General features: G+C 43.1%; 3 protein-coding genes across 3 annotated transcripts; all 3 read right to left on the bottom strand.

Annotated features, from left to right (window-relative positions):
• Window positions 1–3,526: 3,526 nt before the first annotated feature.
• Window positions 3,527–9,690, bottom strand: LOC124647903. The gene is made up of 3 exons (XM_047187753.1): window positions 9,592–9,690; window positions 6,660–6,971; window positions 3,527–5,578 (listed from the first exon to the last, which is right to left on the bottom strand). Exons 2-3 carry the CDS (start codon window positions 6,678–6,680, stop codon window positions 3,527–3,529), a joined length of 2,073 nt encoding a protein of 690 aa, XP_047043709.1. The 5' UTR covers window positions 6,681–6,971; window positions 9,592–9,690.
• An 857-nt stretch (window positions 9,691–10,547) lies between these two features.
• Window positions 10,548–13,222, bottom strand: LOC124706573 (endo-1,3;1,4-beta-D-glucanase-like). The gene is made up of 7 exons (XM_047238232.1): window positions 12,937–13,222; window positions 12,823–12,844; window positions 12,239–12,365; window positions 11,811–11,901; window positions 11,634–11,723; window positions 11,435–11,538; window positions 10,548–10,907 (listed from the first exon to the last, which is right to left on the bottom strand). Exons 1-7 carry the CDS (start codon window positions 13,085–13,087, stop codon window positions 10,767–10,769), a joined length of 726 nt encoding a protein of 241 aa, XP_047094188.1. The 5' UTR covers window positions 13,088–13,222; the 3' UTR covers window positions 10,548–10,766.
• Window positions 13,223–16,393: 3,171 nt separating this feature from the next.
• Window positions 16,394–19,689, bottom strand: LOC124706574 (endo-1,3;1,4-beta-D-glucanase-like). The gene is made up of 7 exons (XM_047238233.1): window positions 19,372–19,689; window positions 19,257–19,278; window positions 18,288–18,414; window positions 17,704–17,794; window positions 17,529–17,618; window positions 17,333–17,433; window positions 16,394–16,750 (listed from the first exon to the last, which is right to left on the bottom strand). Exons 1-7 carry the CDS (start codon window positions 19,520–19,522, stop codon window positions 16,610–16,612), a joined length of 723 nt encoding a protein of 240 aa, XP_047094189.1. The 5' UTR covers window positions 19,523–19,689; the 3' UTR covers window positions 16,394–16,609.
• Window positions 19,690–20,229: the final 540 nt, after the last annotated feature.

Genomic DNA, 20,229 nt, shown 5'->3' with positions numbered 1-20,229 from the left:
TTTGAGGTGGCTTGTCCGACCTACTCGGACAGATGCTACAGCGGGGCGACCCAATTTGCCATGCGCTGTGGGCCATTCCCATGTGGACATGTAAACATGGGCCACGAAAGGTGGCGGTGCTGGCCAATGGGAGCATTTAAACATGGGGGACCATGGCCGAGCCTGCCTTGCCAACATGGGAGGAAGCGCAAGCTGTTGTCCGGCGCCTGTCCGGCTCGATCCATCCATGACGCAAGTTTGATGTGGGTCGCGCGCAAACAGTCGGTCTGTTTGGGTTGTCCTGGAGGCTGTTTTTTTGGTCCGCTGTCAGCGCGAACCATTCTAGACTGCACAGGATAAGATGGGTAGCCCCGCTGAAGATGCCTTACATTGCCAAGCATCCTGTTTTCAATTTTTCACGATTATGTCCCTCTTTCATCACCTTTTGTCCAAACCAAAGGCCTGTTGCTCGCCAACTCTCCACCTGAGGGCCGGAGCCCGGAGTAGGTGTGAATTCCGAGCTTCAGTTCGAGCTGCGCCTGCATCTCGCAAACTTACACAAGAATTGACCAGTAAAACCTAAAGATAGCACTGGTTATGTCCCAGTATTATTCGGATGGTGGATGCCCAGGCAGAATATTGCACCAGAACAGAATATAACCAGAAAAAGCAAAGATAGGGCGCTGGTGGAGGCGATGGGGATGTAGGCAACATCTTTTTTTTTTTTGCGGGGGTAGATAGGGCGCTGGTGGAGGCGATGGGGATGTAGGCAACACCTTGATAATGAATCAAAGTGAAGATTGCATACATGTATAAACTTTGAGTTATTTTAATCGGTCTCGCAATCTTCTAAGAATTTCCTAACGCCCAATCAGCACCAATATAACTATAAATTCGACGCTAAGATCCGTGCAAGGTAACAACTTTTTAAACTATGGAAACAATAGTATATACCTTTTGCACTAAGGTGAACAAATGGTCACACCATTGACATAGTTTTTTTTGAAATGGAGGCAAAAGCTTTGCCTTATTCTATTAATTAAGGAGATGTTTTACAAAGAAACAAGACGGATACTTTACAACACGACTACTCTCGCGGCACCAAAAGACTCACACGTTTTGCCCCCGCGGCAACCCATAGTTTTAGCTCATTTTTTATGTTACCAAAAACCACCGAAGGTGGCGCATGTTTGTGGCGGAAGATCCTAGCATTCCGCTCGTTCTAAACTTCCCAAGAGGTGAGAAGAACAACGGAAGCGAACCCCTTCCGGTTCGGCGTGGACCCTCCGGTCATGAGGCTCCACCAATCTTTAAGAGACATCGCATGCCATGCGTGGAGGTCAATGAAATATAAACCGAGCCATGCCTTGAGAAGGCTCCAAAGTCTTTGGGTGAACCGACAATGGAGAAGGAGGTGATCGATGGATTCCGCATTCCTCGAACAAAGAGGACAATTGCCATTGTTGGGCCACCCTCTCTTTTGCAAGCGACCGCCGTCCAAAGCCTATTTTGAAGCGCAAGCCAAGCAAAGAACTTGACTTTGGGCGGCGCCCAAGTCTTCCACACGGACCTCCTAAAGTTGGAAATGGTGTCACCAAAAAATTGTGCTTTATAGGCCGATGCCGCCGTGTACTGACCATCCTCCGTGAGCGCCCAAGAGATAGTGTCCTCCAAGTTCTTATCAAAATTGTAGTCATGTAGTTTAATCCAAAGATCGACGAATTGCTCAAAGTGAGCGATGGTGAAATCACCGTCAATGTGGATCATGGCAATCCAAGCATCATCTTTCATCGCCTTGTTGACCGAGCACTTCTTTCTCTTGGACTCCGCGAATATGAGGGGGGCGATGTCCTTAGGCTTATTACCATGGAGCCACGGCGCTTCCCAAAACTTAGTTTTCAAACCGTTTCCAACCACAATTTTTGTGGAAGCATAGAAAAGGTCCATGTCCACCTCCGTGCAAGGGTTTCCCAAGCCAACCCAAATCTTGGTTGGATCCGTCCACTCTAGCCAAGGCCACCGCAATCTAAGAGCTCTTGCAAATTTATCAATGTTGAGCACTCCGAGGCCCCCAAGGTCTTTGGGACGGCAAACCGTCTCCCAATTTACTTTGCATTGCCCTCCCGTAACCTTATCGGTGGCCGTCCAAAGAAAGACCCTCTCAATCTTCTTCATTTTTTCAATGACGGGCGGCGGAATGACAAGGGGGGTAAGATGGTAGATCGCTTGAGAGGCGATGACGGACTTCACAAGGGCGGTGCGGCCGGCTATGTTGATAAATTTGCCATCCCAAGTCGGAATCTTCCCGGCCATCTTATCAATGAGATGTTGGAAATCGGCGCTCTTCAATTGCCAAATGGAGAGTGGAAGCCAAGGTATTTTATGGAAAAAAATTCTCTACGAACCGGGAGCCCCTCAAGAATGTCATCCAAAGAGAGATCATTGCAACGGATGGGGACGACGGAGCTCTTTTGGAGGTTGGTGTGACATAGTGAACATTATTTTAAATCAGTATTAACACAATACGTGAAGTCGACTAAGAAATAAAATGTTGTCAGTTCCAAATGCCATATTTGTTCACTAGAGGAACAAGTTATTACGTCCGGATGAGCATTTGTTAAATCTTTATGAAGCCAACTGAGAATAAGGTGTTCCCTGTAGACCGAGACATAGGCATATGCTATTTTAGTACATCTCTAAATTTTTCTAGGTCTCGTGCGCACGCACAACTATGTCCCCAAATCATGTACAACTCTGAAGAATGGTTTAACTTATCAGCATCAAGTTGACAAGTTGCAGTAGCAGCAAATTTCAAGGTGGTGCAGTACAGTACTTTTTTTTTTGCCTAAACATATCCGAGCTTTCACAGATCACCATAATAATATTAACACGTACTACATGCACATGACATTTACATGAGAGAAAGCATTGAAATTACACAGGTTGTTTTGATCTAAAGAAAATTACAGGTTGAAAAGTGAAAACATGCTGAAAAAGCAACAGGTACAGGCCGAGTAACTGACCAAAGCATGCACTCGTACAACTTACGGCATCAAACGGACTGAGTAATAAAGCTTGTCATTGAAGTGAGTTGATCGCACTAGTTCAGGGAGGGCTTTCCCGCGTGTGGATAGAATCTTCAGGAACATCAATATGGCAATCATTTGATTTAGCGATATCCGGCAGCACAGGTGCCTGTGGCAGTCTATCAGCTTTAAGAACATGTTGCAGGGTAGCGCCACTCATTTGCGGATTGCCTGCCAAATGTCGAGCAGGGGATATAGTTGCTAAATGATCAGCCAGGGTAGTGGTAGCTCCTTCATATCTTGCTGCACCTTGCTCAAAAATTTCCTGGTGACTGGAACAAGTACTTTCTGCATATGGATGGCGGCTAGGAGGAGTACTCGGTTGATCTCTCTGCAGAATTCCAGCGTGGGAGAGCAGAGCCCACAGGTGGGTGATGAGCTCGCCGCCCCGCGTGAGCTGATCGATGTGCTCATTGACATCATCAGATGGCGCGACGTAGAGCATCATCTCGGACCAGAAATCAGCTAGGACCTTCCAGCGCCTGGTAACATCTTGTATCTCCTCGAGCTGCTTCCCCAGCTTGGCACCGCTCTGGAAGATGGTAGCCTCTCGATTCTTCTAGCCCGTAGTTCCTCGGCGCCTCGTACTTAGCCCTCCTCCTCATAGATGGCAGCAGAAACTTGTTGGCTTCTACCGCGACGGCATCGAACACACGGCTTGTATCGTAGTGGTGCCCAGGAAGAAGCTTTGGTGCGTGGACCACCAGATATGCACAGTATTTTGATAGTTTTGTGGCGACACCAAGATGGGCCTTCAGTTGTGCTCCCTCATCTGGGTAGGAAGGGCCATACCTAGTTGTTCCCATCTCACAGTACCAGGTCGCAATGTGCCAAGTCATGATGATGCAGCTTGTGTCTGACGCCGAGTGCAAGTCCCGTGCACAAGCCCATGAAAGGTGTCCTGCTTCATTGGAGAGTAGTGATGATTTCCCGTTCGTCAGTACACCATTAGTACGCTTCAGGGAATAAATAAGGGCCTTCTTTACTTGTGCAGGTACATCTATTCGTTTTTGACTTTTCCTACGGACCCTCTGTAAATAAACGTTTGTTTGTTTTTTGTCAAAAAAATACATGTTTGTTGGTTCGAATTTACCCCGCTTATATCTCGGAGGGGCATCAAACCAGCCAGTCAACTTGTCACGGAGTGTAGGCGTGAAATCAAGTAATGAGTACTGCCCAAGCTTATGCTGCCAATGGTGTTTGTTTGGTGCACAGTGTACACCAATCTTGGCAAGCAGCTCATTCAATCTTATAAAAATGTAGCAGCAGCATCCCACTGTTTTCCATCTTGCATGTTCTCTGAGATACTGACAAACAAAGGATACTCTGCTCCAAATGCTAGTCCAGTAAAGTAGCACCTGCACCAATTCAAGAAAAGCAGTGGATGCAAGTACCACTAAGCTGACAACCTTGTCAGTATTACTACTCTCCTTGCCTTTTTGTGATCTGACTGTCCACACTGCTGTAAATGATAGAAAGATGACTGAAAGCAAGGGTAAAATTGTTGCATCCCTTGATCCATAATATATGACAGCAGATTTAGTGAAGAAGAAATCATACATGAAGGCTAGCTCGGTGTCAATCACCCTGAAAACCCGATTGCAGTCGGTGTAACCTTCCTCATTCTCCAATAGCAACCCTTTGAAGACGAAATCATGTGCCCTTTCTTTGGGCTCGCCAAAGGTATACCCAAAGAAGCGCCGTCTCAGCAGGTGGAAAAGAGAGAAGGAAAGGCATGTATCCTTTAGCTCTTGGTCTAGTGACATGCTATTGCACAGCCATATCTTCTCTATGTCAATGACTTCATCGTCATTCCCAAGATGTGCTGCATATGATGGAGCGCCCAATTTGGATTTGCTGAGGGGCCAGTCAACCAGGTAATGGCAGCCTTCCATGGTGGCTGGAACAAATTCACCCCTGGTGTGCTCCTCATACATGTGATCGGAAACCATCTTATTCAAGTTCCATGAGCTGCTTGACAGCACACATGGTGACTGTATTAAGGATGATTTCTGTTGAGCATTGAGGTACAAAGGGAGAAGTAGGGAATATAAATAAGAATTCTGAACTCCACTTAGGGTTATCAAAAGCGGCATCACATTTATATAGTAGAGTAACCAGCGGTATAGGAACCTTGTTTCTTGTTTGATGTCATCGAGTCTAAAATTTGTATCGGTACAGCCATGAAGGATGAAGATACTTATGGCCCAAATGGAGTACATGTTGATCTCTGCAGCGGACGCGGAGTAAGGTCGCATCAAACCTATTGTGTATGCTCCCAGTGGGAAGGACAAACCGTGCGCGACCAAGACACCTTTTTGGACGAACCAACTTGCTGAACGGCGACGCTGGGGGCCTAAGGTAGCAACGGTTAGGTAGGCCACAGCAGTGAGTAATACAAGTACCTCCATGCTGATGTTTTGTGCCCATGGGCTCCCCAACAACGCACTGAAATAACTATTCCCAATAATAGGAGCGGTCTCATTCTTCAACTGCTTGCAGGTAGCATTAACCTATAATTAATAAAGTAATTGTAAAAAAAAATCAGATCGAACAACAAAATATTACATACTTCAAACATGTACCAAAAATAAAGCTTAAATGTGCATATAGGGACAAATAGAACTAACGGCAATGAAGGAAAAGAAAGACAAGCCCTGCCGGTGGCAGGGGGCTCGCAAACCTTCATCGGTGGTAGAAGACAATCCTCATTTTCAATTTGTTTAATCTAGTTTAATAGGTTTTGCCGGCAAGGCGGCTATAGTCATGAAAATTATTGTGGAAGATATTGCCAACAGTGTTTTGACATTATAAGCACACACCATGTCAAATAAACACGTAATTTAGAGGAAAAGCACTATTCAATGTAAACTAATAAACTCTAGTAAGTTGGATATACTATCAATTGGAGCTTGAACCAACTACCACTGGTAAAGTTCCTTAAAAAACTACCACCAGCCAACTCTGCTTCGGGGCCACCCTTCACTCTACTATCATGACAAGAAAAATGTAAAAAACAAATTAAGGCAACGTACCAGTTTTTTTGTAAATACTTTGTTGAGATCCGTTTTTGTGCTGTTAACTAGTATTCTGTAGACACCAAATTATATTTTTTTACCCGAAGCCCATGAAGATGCACCTATGGTTAGATTTGTCATCTTAGCTGGGATTTTTTCAAATAATTATTACAATCAATAGATGAGTGTATGTACATATTTGTGAGTGTTTGCCTCTGCACTAGGTTTTGCCAAAAAAGAAAATTTGTCCCACGTTGAATTATATAGAAAATAGCATTACCTATAACTAATTTTAAGCAAAAGATAAAATAGCAAGGTGTTATAGCTCAGGTTTTAGGCTTCAAAAAAACTATAGCGCTGAAAGCTAGCTATTTAAAACCTTTGCTCCTTATGTAGTTCCGTTTATACGGAGGGCATGTCAAGCTAGAGAAAGACCCAAGATATCCACTAATTTGGAAACAAGAAAAAGGAGAAACCAAAAGAAAAGAAATTCCTATAAGATTGAGAGAGGCATAAGTTTATTTTCTTCACAACAAAGAAGAGCTGCATAAGTTTGCTTTTGTTCCAAGATGCATACCGTATCAGCACTTGCTCCCATTGGCTCTACTGAGCTACCTGCACTTGAGCCTACTTTGTCCTCAACATGTGTATCGTCTTACGAATTCCTATAGTAAGAAGATATAGGGGCCAATCGATGACAAACTGCATACCCATCGCCCTTGTGGAAGTCTCTATCTTCACAGTACAAGCCACAGACTGCGTTTTGCTTGGATCTGCGGGTGCCACAATTTTGCATGGCCATGAATCAACGTTTATCCTCTGCGGGTGCCACAATTTTGCTTGGATCTGCCGGTGCCACAATTATGCAGTTTCTTGCCTTCTTGGTTGTCTGCAAGAAGGGTTGGGACAGGATCTTGTAACATTCCAAGTCTTGGTTGGTTGTAATTAGCCGTTGTAGTGTGCATTATGATCATTTCATGCCATCATCTGTGGAACTTGATGAGGGGAATTTAAAACCACACAGAATATTCTAAAATTTACCCAGATAATGCATTCGTAAATGTCCTAAAAAAATCCTGACATATTTATAAAATGCTCTACCAAATAAGAGGTTTGAACTGCAAATATGTCAGGATCAACGAGATTTTATGAAATCTGAGACAACTTGCCCAAATAGTGGTAGCTTTCTGGAGAAAAACAAAAAACAAATGGTGGTTTTCTATGAAAATAGCCACAAACTAGGAGTCTTACAAGACTTGGTTACTACTTTCAGAAGGAAATAGTCAAAGATTTGCTTAGGATTCGCACACGCTTCAAGCCAATCACTAAGTTTTTTTGTACTATATAATCTGCTTAAATACATTTGTGTGCTACTAGCTGTACTGTAGATGCTAGCTCATACTTTGTTACTCGAAGCCCATGTATGGTTACACTGTCACAGATAAGGGAATGGGTGAAAACAGAAACCTGTTTGGTTCAGAAAAGGCATCGGCGAGACATTCAGGCTTGCAGTTCCTTGTCCAATTTACATGAGGTGATGCAGCTAAGAATCCCCCAAATCACCTATACTAAAAGAAATCAGTGAACTCAAGAATTGAAACCCGCCACGAATTGGTCACATCTCCACAAATCTGAACGGTGCTTCTCTACTCGCAATGAGCTGCTGCTCGCAAAGAGGATGTCGATGAGGAAAGAAAGGGGGGCGGCACCGGCGCCGTCGCTGACTCGCTGCTGTTCGACGGGAAGAGTTCGCTGGAGGAGATCGGGGCGGAGGGGTCAGCGGCGAAGGGGATCGGCGGACCGAGAGGAAAGAGAGATCGGGGACGAAGAAGAAGGGGATTGGGAGAGGCGAGCGATGCGATATCGATTTGTGATTCGGGACGGAAGCCGATGTAATCGCCTGAACGTAGTGGTGACGTGGCATTCTATTACTACCAAACTAAACCAAACAAATGTACTACTCCCGTGCCTCTGTAATAATAATCTGATAGCAGCGCAAAAAGGCCCTATTTAACACATTGCTCCTTCCTTTTACATTGAGGGCATATCAATCAAACAAGCTAGAGAAAAGACCGAAGAATCCACCATTTGAAAGGTTCAAAATAATTGTTCAACATTTTCAACGGCGGGAAGTAAAAGAAACCAACATGAAAAGATCAAAATAATTGAGGATGGTGCTAAGGTTAGATTTTAGGAGGACACCTGGTTTGGGACCTCCCATGGCTGTTCAATTTTTGACATCTACACTCTTTGTAATGAACACAACAGGACTGTCCAGCATATCTGGGATGGCTCTCAACTAAAACTAACTTTTAGGAGAAATTTTAATTAGGGCTCTTATGCATCTCTAGTATGAGTTGGAAGCTGTAGCTACTACTATTGCTTGCATATTCCACTCAGGGTCCATATCTTCCTTTGGCTTCTGTCCCATAATAAACTTATGACTAGAAATAACTTTTAAAAAGGCACCTTAACAAACCTGAGGATTGCATCTTTTGTGTTGTGGAAGAGTCTGTGCATCACCTCTTTTTTCAGTGCATTATAGCTAGACATATTTGGTAAACCATTTCACAAATTTTTTCAGTTGAAATGGGAGATGATTTCTTCTCGGTTGCTAGATTCTTTTTTTTTTTTAAGCCGGTTGCTAGATTCTGGGTAGCTAATAAAAAGCATGCAACTCTGAATTTTGTATGTGCTGCCTCTTTGGTGCCTCTGAAAAGTGAGGAATGATATGATCTTTAATGGTCAACCTTGGTTGGATATTCGACAGGTGTGGAGAATGAGCTTTCAATCGGTGAAGAGTTGGAAGCTTATTTTCAAGGATCACATGGAGACTGGGTGGAAACCTTCTGCGCAGAGGTGTCCCGCATCCTGACCTTGCTCCCAGCTCTGAAGGCTTGAGGAGCAGCCCAGATCGATGTCAGTCTCCTGCCGCCAAAAGGGCGGCGATCCAAGGCACTTGGGACACTCCTACGTGCGTGCTTGAGACATCTATGCTCAACTCACCCTCGGCTTCTTGATCACAAGTGCTATGTTTTGTTTGTAGTTCTTCCTTCGGGCTCCTTTTGTCTTAGTTTCTGTTCGTTCGGTTTTTAGAGACATGAAGTATGCGTGCAATAGCGGAGCTTGGTAGAAAACTTAGGGCGGGCAAGAGTATATTTTTTAGGAGAAAACGGCGCAGTAGGCTTGGACAGAGCTAATTAATCGTGTTCTCTACTGGATAATCACCAATATAACAAAAAAAAATGAGATTAGGCTGGGCGGGCCATGGCACGGTTTTGTTTCACCAAAGCTCCGCCACCGTATGCGTGATGCAAAACCCTGTTCCTTCGCCGGGTTTCGTTGATTTTTCAATGGAACCGGGGATGGGTGATCCGTGTTGCTCTAAAAAAGAATTTTAATTTTCCCAGAAGATTGAGAGAGGGACATAAGTTTGTTTTCTTCACAACAAAGAAGAGATGCATGAGTAAAAAATTCACACATATTTACTTTTGTTTGAAGATGCATACCGTAGCTGCACTTGCTCTCATTGGCTCTACTGAGCTCCCTCCACTTGAACTTGAGCCTACTTTGTCCTCAACACTCAACAGGTCTATCGTCTTACAGAACGGCCCACTTGCTAGATGCTGGGAATGGTGGGTAGATAGGATTCCAGGAGCAAGAAGTACCCATCGCCCTTGCGGAAGTCTCTATCTTGACAGTGAAAGTCATAGTCTGGTAGACGACTGCGTTTGCTTGGGTCTGCGGGTGCCCCCATTTTGCATGGCCATGAATCCACGTTTATCCATAAGGTTGATATGAGGTTAGTTGAGTGGATGCCAAATTTGCTGTCGTGGGTAGGCAAAGTGACTATGGTAAGTGCTGTTCCTTGCGATTCCTACTTACCAAGTGGCACGTTTGTTAGCCTGCACGAGTCATCAGGGTTATCACCCACTTGATGCAGTTTTCCTATGTTAGGTTGTCTGCAAGAGCTGTCAGGCCAGGCTATTGTCACATTCCCAGTCATGGTTGGTTGTAACTAGCCGTTCTAATATGCATTATGATCATTTCATGCCATCATCCGTGGAACCTGATTAAAACCACACAAAATAGTTTAAAATGTACCCAGGAAATGAATTCATTTGTAAATGTATTTTAAAAAGATCCTGACATATTTATCGAATGCTACAGAAAAATGAGAGGTTTGAACTACAGATATGTCAGGATCAATCAAGAATTTACGAAATCTGAGACAACTCACTCGAATAGTGCTAGCTTTCAGGAGAAAAACAAAAGAATGGTGGTTTTCTATGAAAATAGCCACAAACTAGGTAGTTTTACAAGACTTGGTTACTACTTTCAAAAGGAAAGAGAAAAGAACTTGCTTACGGTTCGTGCATGCTTCAAGCCAATCAGTATGATCGTGAAAAAGATGAAGAACTCAATCAGCAGGGAAGTTTATAAACAAGTGCTTCAGCTCTCAAAATTAACTGCAAATGCCAAATTTTATTCGAGTGCAATAACTCAGTGTTCAGCACAAACAGATCCCCAAACAAGCAAATCACATAGATACCAATACCAGCACACCTGCACCAGACAAAGATGCAGGCCTTATAGCTAATACCACACCATGAACCCAGGATGCTTGCATGATATAGTGAAAGTGGCAATGGCTTATTAAAGAAGGAGGGCTGCTACTTCAGGTTCATTTGAGGTTTTTGTTAAACCAATCAGTCATGTCCTTCAGGGCTTCCTCAGCGTTCTTCACAGCAACTGCATCATTGCTGTCATATCTGACAGTCCATCCATGAGAAACACCAGGGAAAATCTTGACAAAGCAACCAGCCTGCAGGCCCAAAATGTAATGTTAAGAAAGAATATTTTCAGCTCCAGTTCCAGACATCTTGTACCGATAATGTGTCTCCAGTTTATTGATAGTGACATAGTGTGCTGTACTTTCTGACATTTTTCTCAATATATTATGTCTTTTCCGTTTACATCATTTTAATTTTGACACTTTCTGGTGAAATTGTTGAATATAATAATACCTGCCTAGTTCCTTTCTTACAGGAAACGAGATGTTTAGATGGGTAATAATACTTGCTAATAAATCTAAAAATTTTAAGTACAGGGTGACTTCCAGGGGTAAAGGTTAGATGCTCTTAATTACAAAATGGCCACTAATGTCAAAAGGCTGATTACACATTCTATGAATAAAGTAGAAACACGTAATGCCAGAGCAATCAAACAGTAACCTTATGAGATATACTGTTTGGCACTGGGGCTGTTTCAAATTTGACAACTTAGGCTATTCTATACCTTGAGTACATCATGGTTGACTTGAAGATCCGGTTGTTCGAAAAGAGAACTTACCACTGTGTTAGACGACGATAGAACCTGCTCAAACTGCTTGACCAGTTCTGGTGGCGACATCACATCAGTTTCAGCTCCAAGTATAGCGATGGGGCATTTCACCTCTGAAATATAGCACATGTCGTAGTGTAAAAATTAGAAGCCATACAAATGGAATGTTAACTGTATCTGGATACTGGAATTCTCAAGGAAGATTTACCTTTGATATCATCAACAGTAACAAAAGAAGGGTGCGACATAACAGCTGCCTGGATCTCATTAGCTTTCGCTAACTCTGCAATGACCTTTGCTGATATGTGGAGAGAATAAGCACAATGCTTAGCAGGCTAAACCTTGGCATTCAGGTTCAGATGTGAAAAAACACAACAGTGCTTACCACCCCAGCAATAGCCTGCAGCCCCAACAGCAGTCACTCCTTGTTCCTTTAGAGCAGCAATAACTGGTTTTGCCTCTTCAAATCCCTTTTCCTGTATAAAGGAACAATTTGTTAGTTTGTAGTAGATAGATTAAAGAACACACTACCCTTCTGACCCAACATAGCTTCACTACTCTGGTGGAAGGTAAGGAGAACAAACAAATTAACAATATCCTACATGTTCTTACAAAGCTGTCTCATGCTGCCACCTACATGTCGTTAGGTTTGTATGAACTTGTTTTATCATCATTTCCTTACCCCTAGTTACTCAACTTAATACGAACTGAATCAAAATACTAAGGCGAGCAATTTCATGGCACGAAAACTGTAATGGTATCAAATCATAGACCTGTAAAGATCTCGGGAAAGGGAATCGGGAGACAACAAACCGGGGTATGATCCTTGATCCACACTTTTATTGGTCTGTCAGCGTCACTAGGTACGAATGGATCCCCATGTAAGAAATCTGGCACCACAACGAAGTATCCGGACGAAGCAACTTTATCGGCTATGTTCCTTCAAGAGATAGGTAATTGCATCAGAACACATCCATAGCGGGACTTTTTTGTTTCTTAGTTTTCTTTTTTCTTTTTTAGCTATGTGCATCCGCACTGCCATTGTTGCGTTGTTGCAGAGGCTGGGTGTAATTGGTATCTCTTGATATTAATATATTTCCCTTATCGAGAAAAAAATAGCCCATGACCATGAGGGCGTATTTGGCTTAAAAAAGAGCAATTCAAAAGAGCGCATATCCCACCATAGAAGGAAATTCCACTAACATAACTATTGAAAACTTAACAGCCGTGCTCAGATTTTAACCCCAAAATTTTCTGAACAGCATGTTAGTGATGACTGCAGCAACCTTAGTAACAGCAAACTACCGCGGTCTACTGATTAAAGAGACCTGTCTCGTTGCAAATCTACAGGATATCGGTGAAATTAAAATGTTAATAGCAAAAATTAAAATACATACCTCAGAATCGGCGCTTCAAACCCTGCAAACAGAAGACGGGAAGTGGCGTTATTATCCCAGCGAAGGAACTTAGATTTGAACAGGAGAAAAGAGCTCTGGGCGAGGGGTTGGAACCGTAGACATCGGAGATGAGGACGACGGCGGCCTTGGAGTCTTGGGCGCCGGCGACGTAAGCCCTGATCCCGCCGAAGCTGTCGAGGACCTTGCCCTCCCCGGCGGCGGGGCTCAGCGTCGGCGGGTTCGCGCAGCACTGCGGGCTGGCCATCCTGCAAGAGGCTGCGCTGGTGGGTGGGTGATTGGCACTTGGCAGGGAGGCTGGATTGGGAACGAGCCGACGGAGGAGGAGAGGAGAGGACCAGGCCGCGACAGCAAGTTTAATGGTGGTGGGGAGAGGAGGAAGGGAAGGATGCGACGCACAGGCTAGCGGACGACGCGAGTTGAATGATGGCGAGTTGTTTCGAATCTGCGCTCGGGAGAAATGGAGAAGCCTCGAGATTTTGGGCCTTTGTTTTCGGTGATCGAGGCCTCGAGATTTTCAGCCTTTGTTTTCGGTGATCGAGGCCTCGCACCGGGCGACCTTGCTGTCCATGCCGATTTCAGGGCAAATCCTATATGTCGACCAGATCGGGTTACCGCGCGCCGCATACTGCCGCGCGCCGTATGGGCAGGCCTGGTCGGTCCAGTTCGTATTTTTTTGTTTTTTGTTTTATTTTTGTTTTCTATTTCTTTTTTTTTCTTAAGATTTTTTTAAAAATTTAAATATATCTTAAATGTAAAATGTTCAAATTTTAAAATGTTCTATCTAAAATTTTTGAAAAAATTCAAATTCGAAAATTGTTCAATTATGATTTTTTTCAAATTCAAAAATTGTTCAAGTATAAAAATTGTTCAAATACGAAAATTGTTCAAGTAAAAAAAATTTCAAATTCAAAAGTTGTTCAAGTATAAAAATTATTCAAATACGAAAATTGTTTAAATACTGCATTTTTTCAAATTCGAAATTGTTCAAATATAAAAACTGTTCAAATTCGAAAATTATTCAAATTTAAAAAATGTTCAAATTCTGAAATTGTTCATATATAAAATATAATAAATTTTGAAAAATAATGTTTTTCAAATTTTGGAGAATATATATTTTTTTAAATATGTTCATATTAAAAAAATGTTCAAATTTTGAGTTTTTAAAAAATGTAGAAAGAAAAGAAAAGAAACAGCAGAAAAAAAAGCAACGAAAAAAGAAAAACGCATTACCTGATGTTCGGCCGTGGCCCAGCTAGCAACCTGCGGGCACGGGGGTGTGCGGCGTCCTGCTGCTGCCGACCAGGTCGGTGGCGAGGAGCCCCCGATTTCAGACCCCACACGAGGCGCGCGGTGGGTCGGCACTGTAAGGTACTTATTTTTTTCTTAAACACCAGTGCTTATTTTTATAGGAAAAGTATATCTAGTTAGTCACAATTCCACTATAAATAAGTGTTAGTTAGTGCTTAAAAACTATTTTATTTTTTAGTTAATAACGATGGAGTGCATGAACTTGTCCCGCATGTGTAAATTGGTGCACCAAGTTGAAAATGGTTCGGTCAGGTTGGTGCAGATTGGTGGAAAGCGGTCAAAATCGATGAACTCCAGCGTGCGCGTCCTGCTACATCGTCAAGTGGGGTCAGGTGTAACTCACGCGTGACTCGGGTGAGGCTCTGACGCCGCCGCTGGTTTATTGCATTTTGCTCCCTGGATTCTGACTGTCCGCTCCTCTTTTTGTTCGTATACGTCATCCTGTTCGCGGAGAGCTCGAGGCAGTTGCGCAGGCAACAACGAAGGTGGAGGCCGTTGTTGTTGCTATCACCGATGATCGATACGACGTTGATGGATAATTAGCGATCTCGGACCCATACGCGGTGAGTCCTCGAATGCGCGATCCTCTGCTTTTTTCGATTTTTTTTTTGGATTTTCTGTGCGGATGATCAACCCGTGCATATGAAGATTTAATGTTGATTTTCTTGTTGGGTGTGATGCTAGGTAGTATTCCATGTGCTTTAGAAAAGAAGGCGTGTGATTTGTCATGTTTGAGCAGGGCCAATAGTGGTAGGATTTTATGGGAATCGGATAGATGGCTTGTTCTCTGTATTTGTAGCCTACTTTCATCTTAACTATTTCACTTCCATCTAGTTATCCCTGCCGAGAATGTCCAGCAAGTATGGCACCTATTTAGTTCTCTTCACTGTGTTGTTTGAGATATGTTTCAGCACTTCTACTCCGGTGCTCCCCCCTTGGCAAATTTTAGGCCGCATAAAAAATAAGGACGGTTGAGATCTTCTCATACCCTTTCGTAAGCAGTGTTATGATCGTAAAATTTAAAAATCTGATATGTACGTACGACCCTCTAGAGGCCCGTATGACCCGCGTTGTCTTGTACGTATAGTGTACTACTACGACGACGTACGTGTACAGAATAGGTAGGACATATAAAATAGTTGTGGACGTCTTCACATACGTCGCCCCAAATCAGAACGGAAATACCTTTTTTTTTTAAGAGAATCAGAACGAAAATACCTTATCTATACATATAGACATGCATTGGATGGACACTGGTCAGCGGGCCTAAGTTTGGAAAATAAGAAAAGCCTCTCAACTTGTGTTAGGGGGGAGCACCGGAGCAGGACTCATGTTTCAGGAGGAGCTGCTACTGCTCAAGAACAAACTGGCAGGGGCAGAGGAGCAACCAAGAGCAAGGGCACTGCACGTGCTGGTACTAGCAATGGCAGGGAAACAACAAGATCACGTGAATGGTACAATATTGGACCTAGGAGTGCACATCACCTTCTTTTTTGTGATGATCTAAGTGCACACAATCAAAATCCTGATGAAATGTGTCCACACTGAGTCAATATTGGATCTGGGAGTGCATACCCCGTCAATTGTTTATGCTTGCCATAATTTCACAGGACTTCAGTCCAGCTGTTGTTTGTCCTATATTTCCTGTCGAACTGTTTTATTTCTTACAACCCAACTGCATGTCCTAAATGCAAAGTTCTAGAACCAAGTGAACCTCACGTGCACTCCGCATGACTGCACTTGTCGACGTGGCCTACCAATTAGGCTGATTTTGACCATTCTCTCCACCGATTTGCACCAAACTGCAACCGGTGGGACAAGTTCATGCATTCCGAATGTTATTACCTTTTTATTTTTCTAACAACATCTTACATTGTGCATCGTCTAAGGACATCTACCGCCACACCACACATATGACAAGGCTGACACGTAGACACCATTATGTAGACGTCACGGCGAGCAGTGCGTCCAAGATCATATCGGTGCATGGGTCGTGCCACCCCACACGAGAACCGTCCGAGAAGATTATAATTATGCCGCCACGCTCTCCTCGTCTAATTTACACTGGCCGCGCCGTCGTGAGTCTCGTTTAGTTTCTCCTCTCAGTATGCTCTAGCATCTAGGTAAAACATCTTGGTAGTCTTACTTCTAAAAGAAAAAAATAGTTTACTTATTTGGGTGCACTTGAAGCCAATCACTATGATCACGAAAAAAAGAACATAATCACCAGGAAAGTTATATCGAGACAAATGTCAAATTTTATTTAAGTGAGCATGGTACAGTGTTCAGCACAAACAGAACCCCAAACGACCAATCACATGCATACCAATACCAGCACACCAGCGCCAGACAAAGATGCAGGGCAAATACCATACCATAAACCCAGGATTAATTCTTGCATGATGGCTGGCGAAGAGTGAGAATGGCTTATTAGAAATGGAGGGCGACTACTTCAGGTTCACTTGAGGTTCTTGTTAAACCAGTCAGTCATGTCCTTCAGGGCTTCCTCCGCGTTCTTCACAGCAGCTGCGTCATCGCTATCGTATCTGACAGCCCATCCATGAGAAACCCCAGGAAAAATCTTAACAAAGGAGCCAATCTGCAGAGCCAAAGACATAATATTAGGACGAAAGATTTCGAGCTCCAGTTCCGAACAATCTCCTATGGTCCTACCGATAATATGTGTCCCCAGTTTATTGACATTCTAACGTAATACTTGCTGATTTTTCCCCCAAAACAGTACGTCTTCTTCTGTTTATATCATTATAATTTTGCCAATTTCTGGTGAGTTGATGAATATAATGTAAAAATAGCTTCCTAGTTCCATTTTACAAGACACGGGATATATGGATTGATAATAATACTTGCTTATAAATCTAAAACATTCAGTCCAGGGGCCCAAATTAAACTATTGACTTCCAGGTGTTAGGTATAGTTGTTTATAACAAAATGATTGACAGTTCCTCTCATGTCAAAAGGTTGATTACAGAACTTGGGTAGAAAACAGAAACAAGTAATAATTCCAGAACAATCAAACAATACTCTGACAAGATACTGTTTGATAGAGCCAGTTTCAAATTTGATCATTCATGACTTAGTTTAGCCTTAGTTATATCACATATTCTATACCTTGAGTACATCGTGGTTGACTCCAATTTCAGGGCGCGAAATGAGAACTTACCTCTGAATTAGAGGATAGAACCTGCTCGAACTGCTTGACCAATTCTGGTGGGGACGTTCTGTCAATTTCAGCTCCAAGTACAGCGATGGGGCATTTAACCTCTGAAAGATAGCACATCTCACAGTGTGAGAATTAGAAGCCTTACAAATGGAACAATGTTAAGTGTGTATCTGGAGTTCTGAAGGAACAGATTTACCTTTGATATCATCAACGGTAACAAAAGAAGGATGTGACATAACAGCTGCCTGGATCTCATTAGCTTTCGCTAACTCTGCTACGACCTTTGCTGATATGTGTAGAGAAGAAGCACAATTCTTAGCAGGCTAAAGCTTAAATTTGGGTCAAGATGTGAAAAACGCAACAGTGCTTACCACCCCAGCAATAACCTGCAGCCCCAACACTAGACACTCCTTGTTCCTTTAGAGCAGCAATAACTGGTTTTGCCACTTCAAATGCCTTGATCTTTGTAAAGAAAAAATATTAGTTTATATTAAACAAAAATAAGTATCCACTTCACATTACTTTCAGAGCGAAGTAAAATCATAAATAGCACTCGGAACTTTGGCGAAAGAAAGTAAAGGTTAAACCAGAGGGGGACTCCACCCAGATTTCATTCTTAGGCGATGAGGAGACTCAAACCTCGATCAGCTAAGTGGGTTATCCTTCTTACACAAGAGAGCTTGACTACTGTGGTGGAAGAGAAGGAGAACAAACAGACAGGTAATATCCTACATGTTCCTACAAAGTCATCTCATGCTGGCATTACATGTTGTTAGGTTTCTATCTATTAGTTTTACCATCACTTCCTTACCCTTGGTTACTCTGGTTAACATAGTCTCAGTCAAAATACTAAGGCAGGCAAAATCTCATCACTCCGTTAAACATAAACTGAAACAAGGCGAATTGAACATTAACAAAAAGGAACAATGTTTCAAAGAATCAGGAGAAAACGAACCGGGGCATGCTCCTTTAGCCACACTTGTATTGTTCTATCAGCGTCTTCAGGTACATATGGATCCCCATGTAACAAGTCTGGCACCACGACAAAGTATCCGGACGAAGCAACTTTATCGGCTATCTTCCTTCACGAGATAGGTATTCACATCAGAACTCATTCATAGCTGTTACTTGATGGTTCTGATAAACTGAAGTGGTACTTCAAATAGCCCTTGAGGGGGTCTTTGCCATAAAGAAAGCACATCAAAGTGCGCGTAGTCCACCGTAAAAGGGAATTAGTAACAATTCAAGATTTAACAGCCGTGCTAAAATCTCACTCCAAAATTGCGTTGAAAATTGTAATAATCCATTCGTCTAAGACTAGTCACAATGGGAAGTATCATATAGTAGTATCATGCATATGATACTACTGTATGATACTATCTTCACAATGCATAGTATCATGTAGTAGTATCATAAGTTAAATATATTTAGTGATTTGTAGAATCTCAATGCAAAAGTGTGTACAAGATTGGTCTGACATTAATTTTTCTAGTTCTACGTGCTATGATACAGTATCTACCTATGATACTACTACCATCTCTTTCTTCATTTATTAATGTGACACATCAGCTTTTTGCATGCATGTGATGCATGATACTAGCTATGATACTTCCATTGTGAGTAATCTAAAGCATGTGGGAACAGTTAGACTGCAATTCGCAATTTCGCATGTCATTTTTCCTTGTGGCGAGGACCGTCTTTCTCACGGCACGTAACTCTATTAAAGATGGCGGCTGTGGACCAAATAGCCCAAGTTTTCAACAACACGCATGGCCTGACAACAACCGCACGGAAGCAATACCGTCACAAGTCACTACGGACATGACCTGACTATGGAGAGGACTACTATGTCGTTGCTAGACCAAAAGATATCAGTCGAAATTGTAATATAATCTTAATATCAGTATAGCACAGAAATGTATACCTCAGAATCGGCGCTTCAAACCCTGCAAACAGAAGACGGGAAGTGCGGTTAATCGGTATTATCCCAAGCAAAAGAACACATGAATGAATAAAGAAAAGAGGGCGAGGGGAGAAACCGAAGACATCGGAGATGAGGACGATGGCGGCCTTGGAGTCTTGGGCGCCGGCAACGTAGGCCTTGACCCCGCCGATGCTGTCGACGACCTTGCCCTCCCCGCCGGCAGGGTTCAATGATGGCGGGTTCGCGCAGCACTGCGGGCTAGCCATATTGCTCAGGTTGCGCTGGTGGGTGAGTAGTGGTTGGAAGGTGGGATTGGAATTTGTAAACCAGGCGACGGAGGAGGGGGACTCGGGCGGCAGCAAAGAAACGACGCGAGAAAGAAGAACAGGACGGCGGACGCGAGAATCTGTTCGCTTCCGAGTGCTGGGGAGAAAGCTCCAGACATTTTTTGGGCCGTTGCTTTTAGTGATCGAGGCCCCGCAGTGGGTGACCTATGACCTCACTGCTGACTGCTGACACAAAGTTCGATTTCGTTTGATGCTCTGCTTTCTTGGATAGTTGGATATTGACACCAGAGGCCTGGCTGCCGTAGGCGTGCGCGACAGATTATTTTATTTTATCTACAGTAGAACATTTCTATTACAGCTACTAACTCCGATCCTAAAGTACCTGGCATTGATTTAGATAAAATCTAGGCTAAAACGTGTCTAGATTTATTAAACTCGCGATAAGTACTCAGAACTGAAAAGGGTAACAAAAAAGGATTCTACCGAAAGTGAAGGAAATTTGTTTTGTCGGAGGACGTTGGTCTTGAAGAAAAGAGACTTGGTGAGATCTTGGAAAGATCTCAGGTTGAACAATGTTGCCTTTGTCCACTAGTTATCACGTGTTGTTTGCTTTCACTCAATCTCAGGATTTCGCTTTTGAGCAGATGACAGCCTCAAATTTCTCTCTAGCTTCTCCACCAAATCCT

This window comes from Lolium rigidum, chromosome 4, assembly GCF_022539505.1.
Source record: "Lolium rigidum isolate FL_2022 chromosome 4, APGP_CSIRO_Lrig_0.1, whole genome shotgun sequence".
NCBI classification, from domain to species: domain Eukaryota; kingdom Viridiplantae; phylum Streptophyta; class Magnoliopsida; order Poales; family Poaceae; genus Lolium; species Lolium rigidum.
This window is presented reverse-complemented; position numbering and strand designations above follow the sequence as displayed.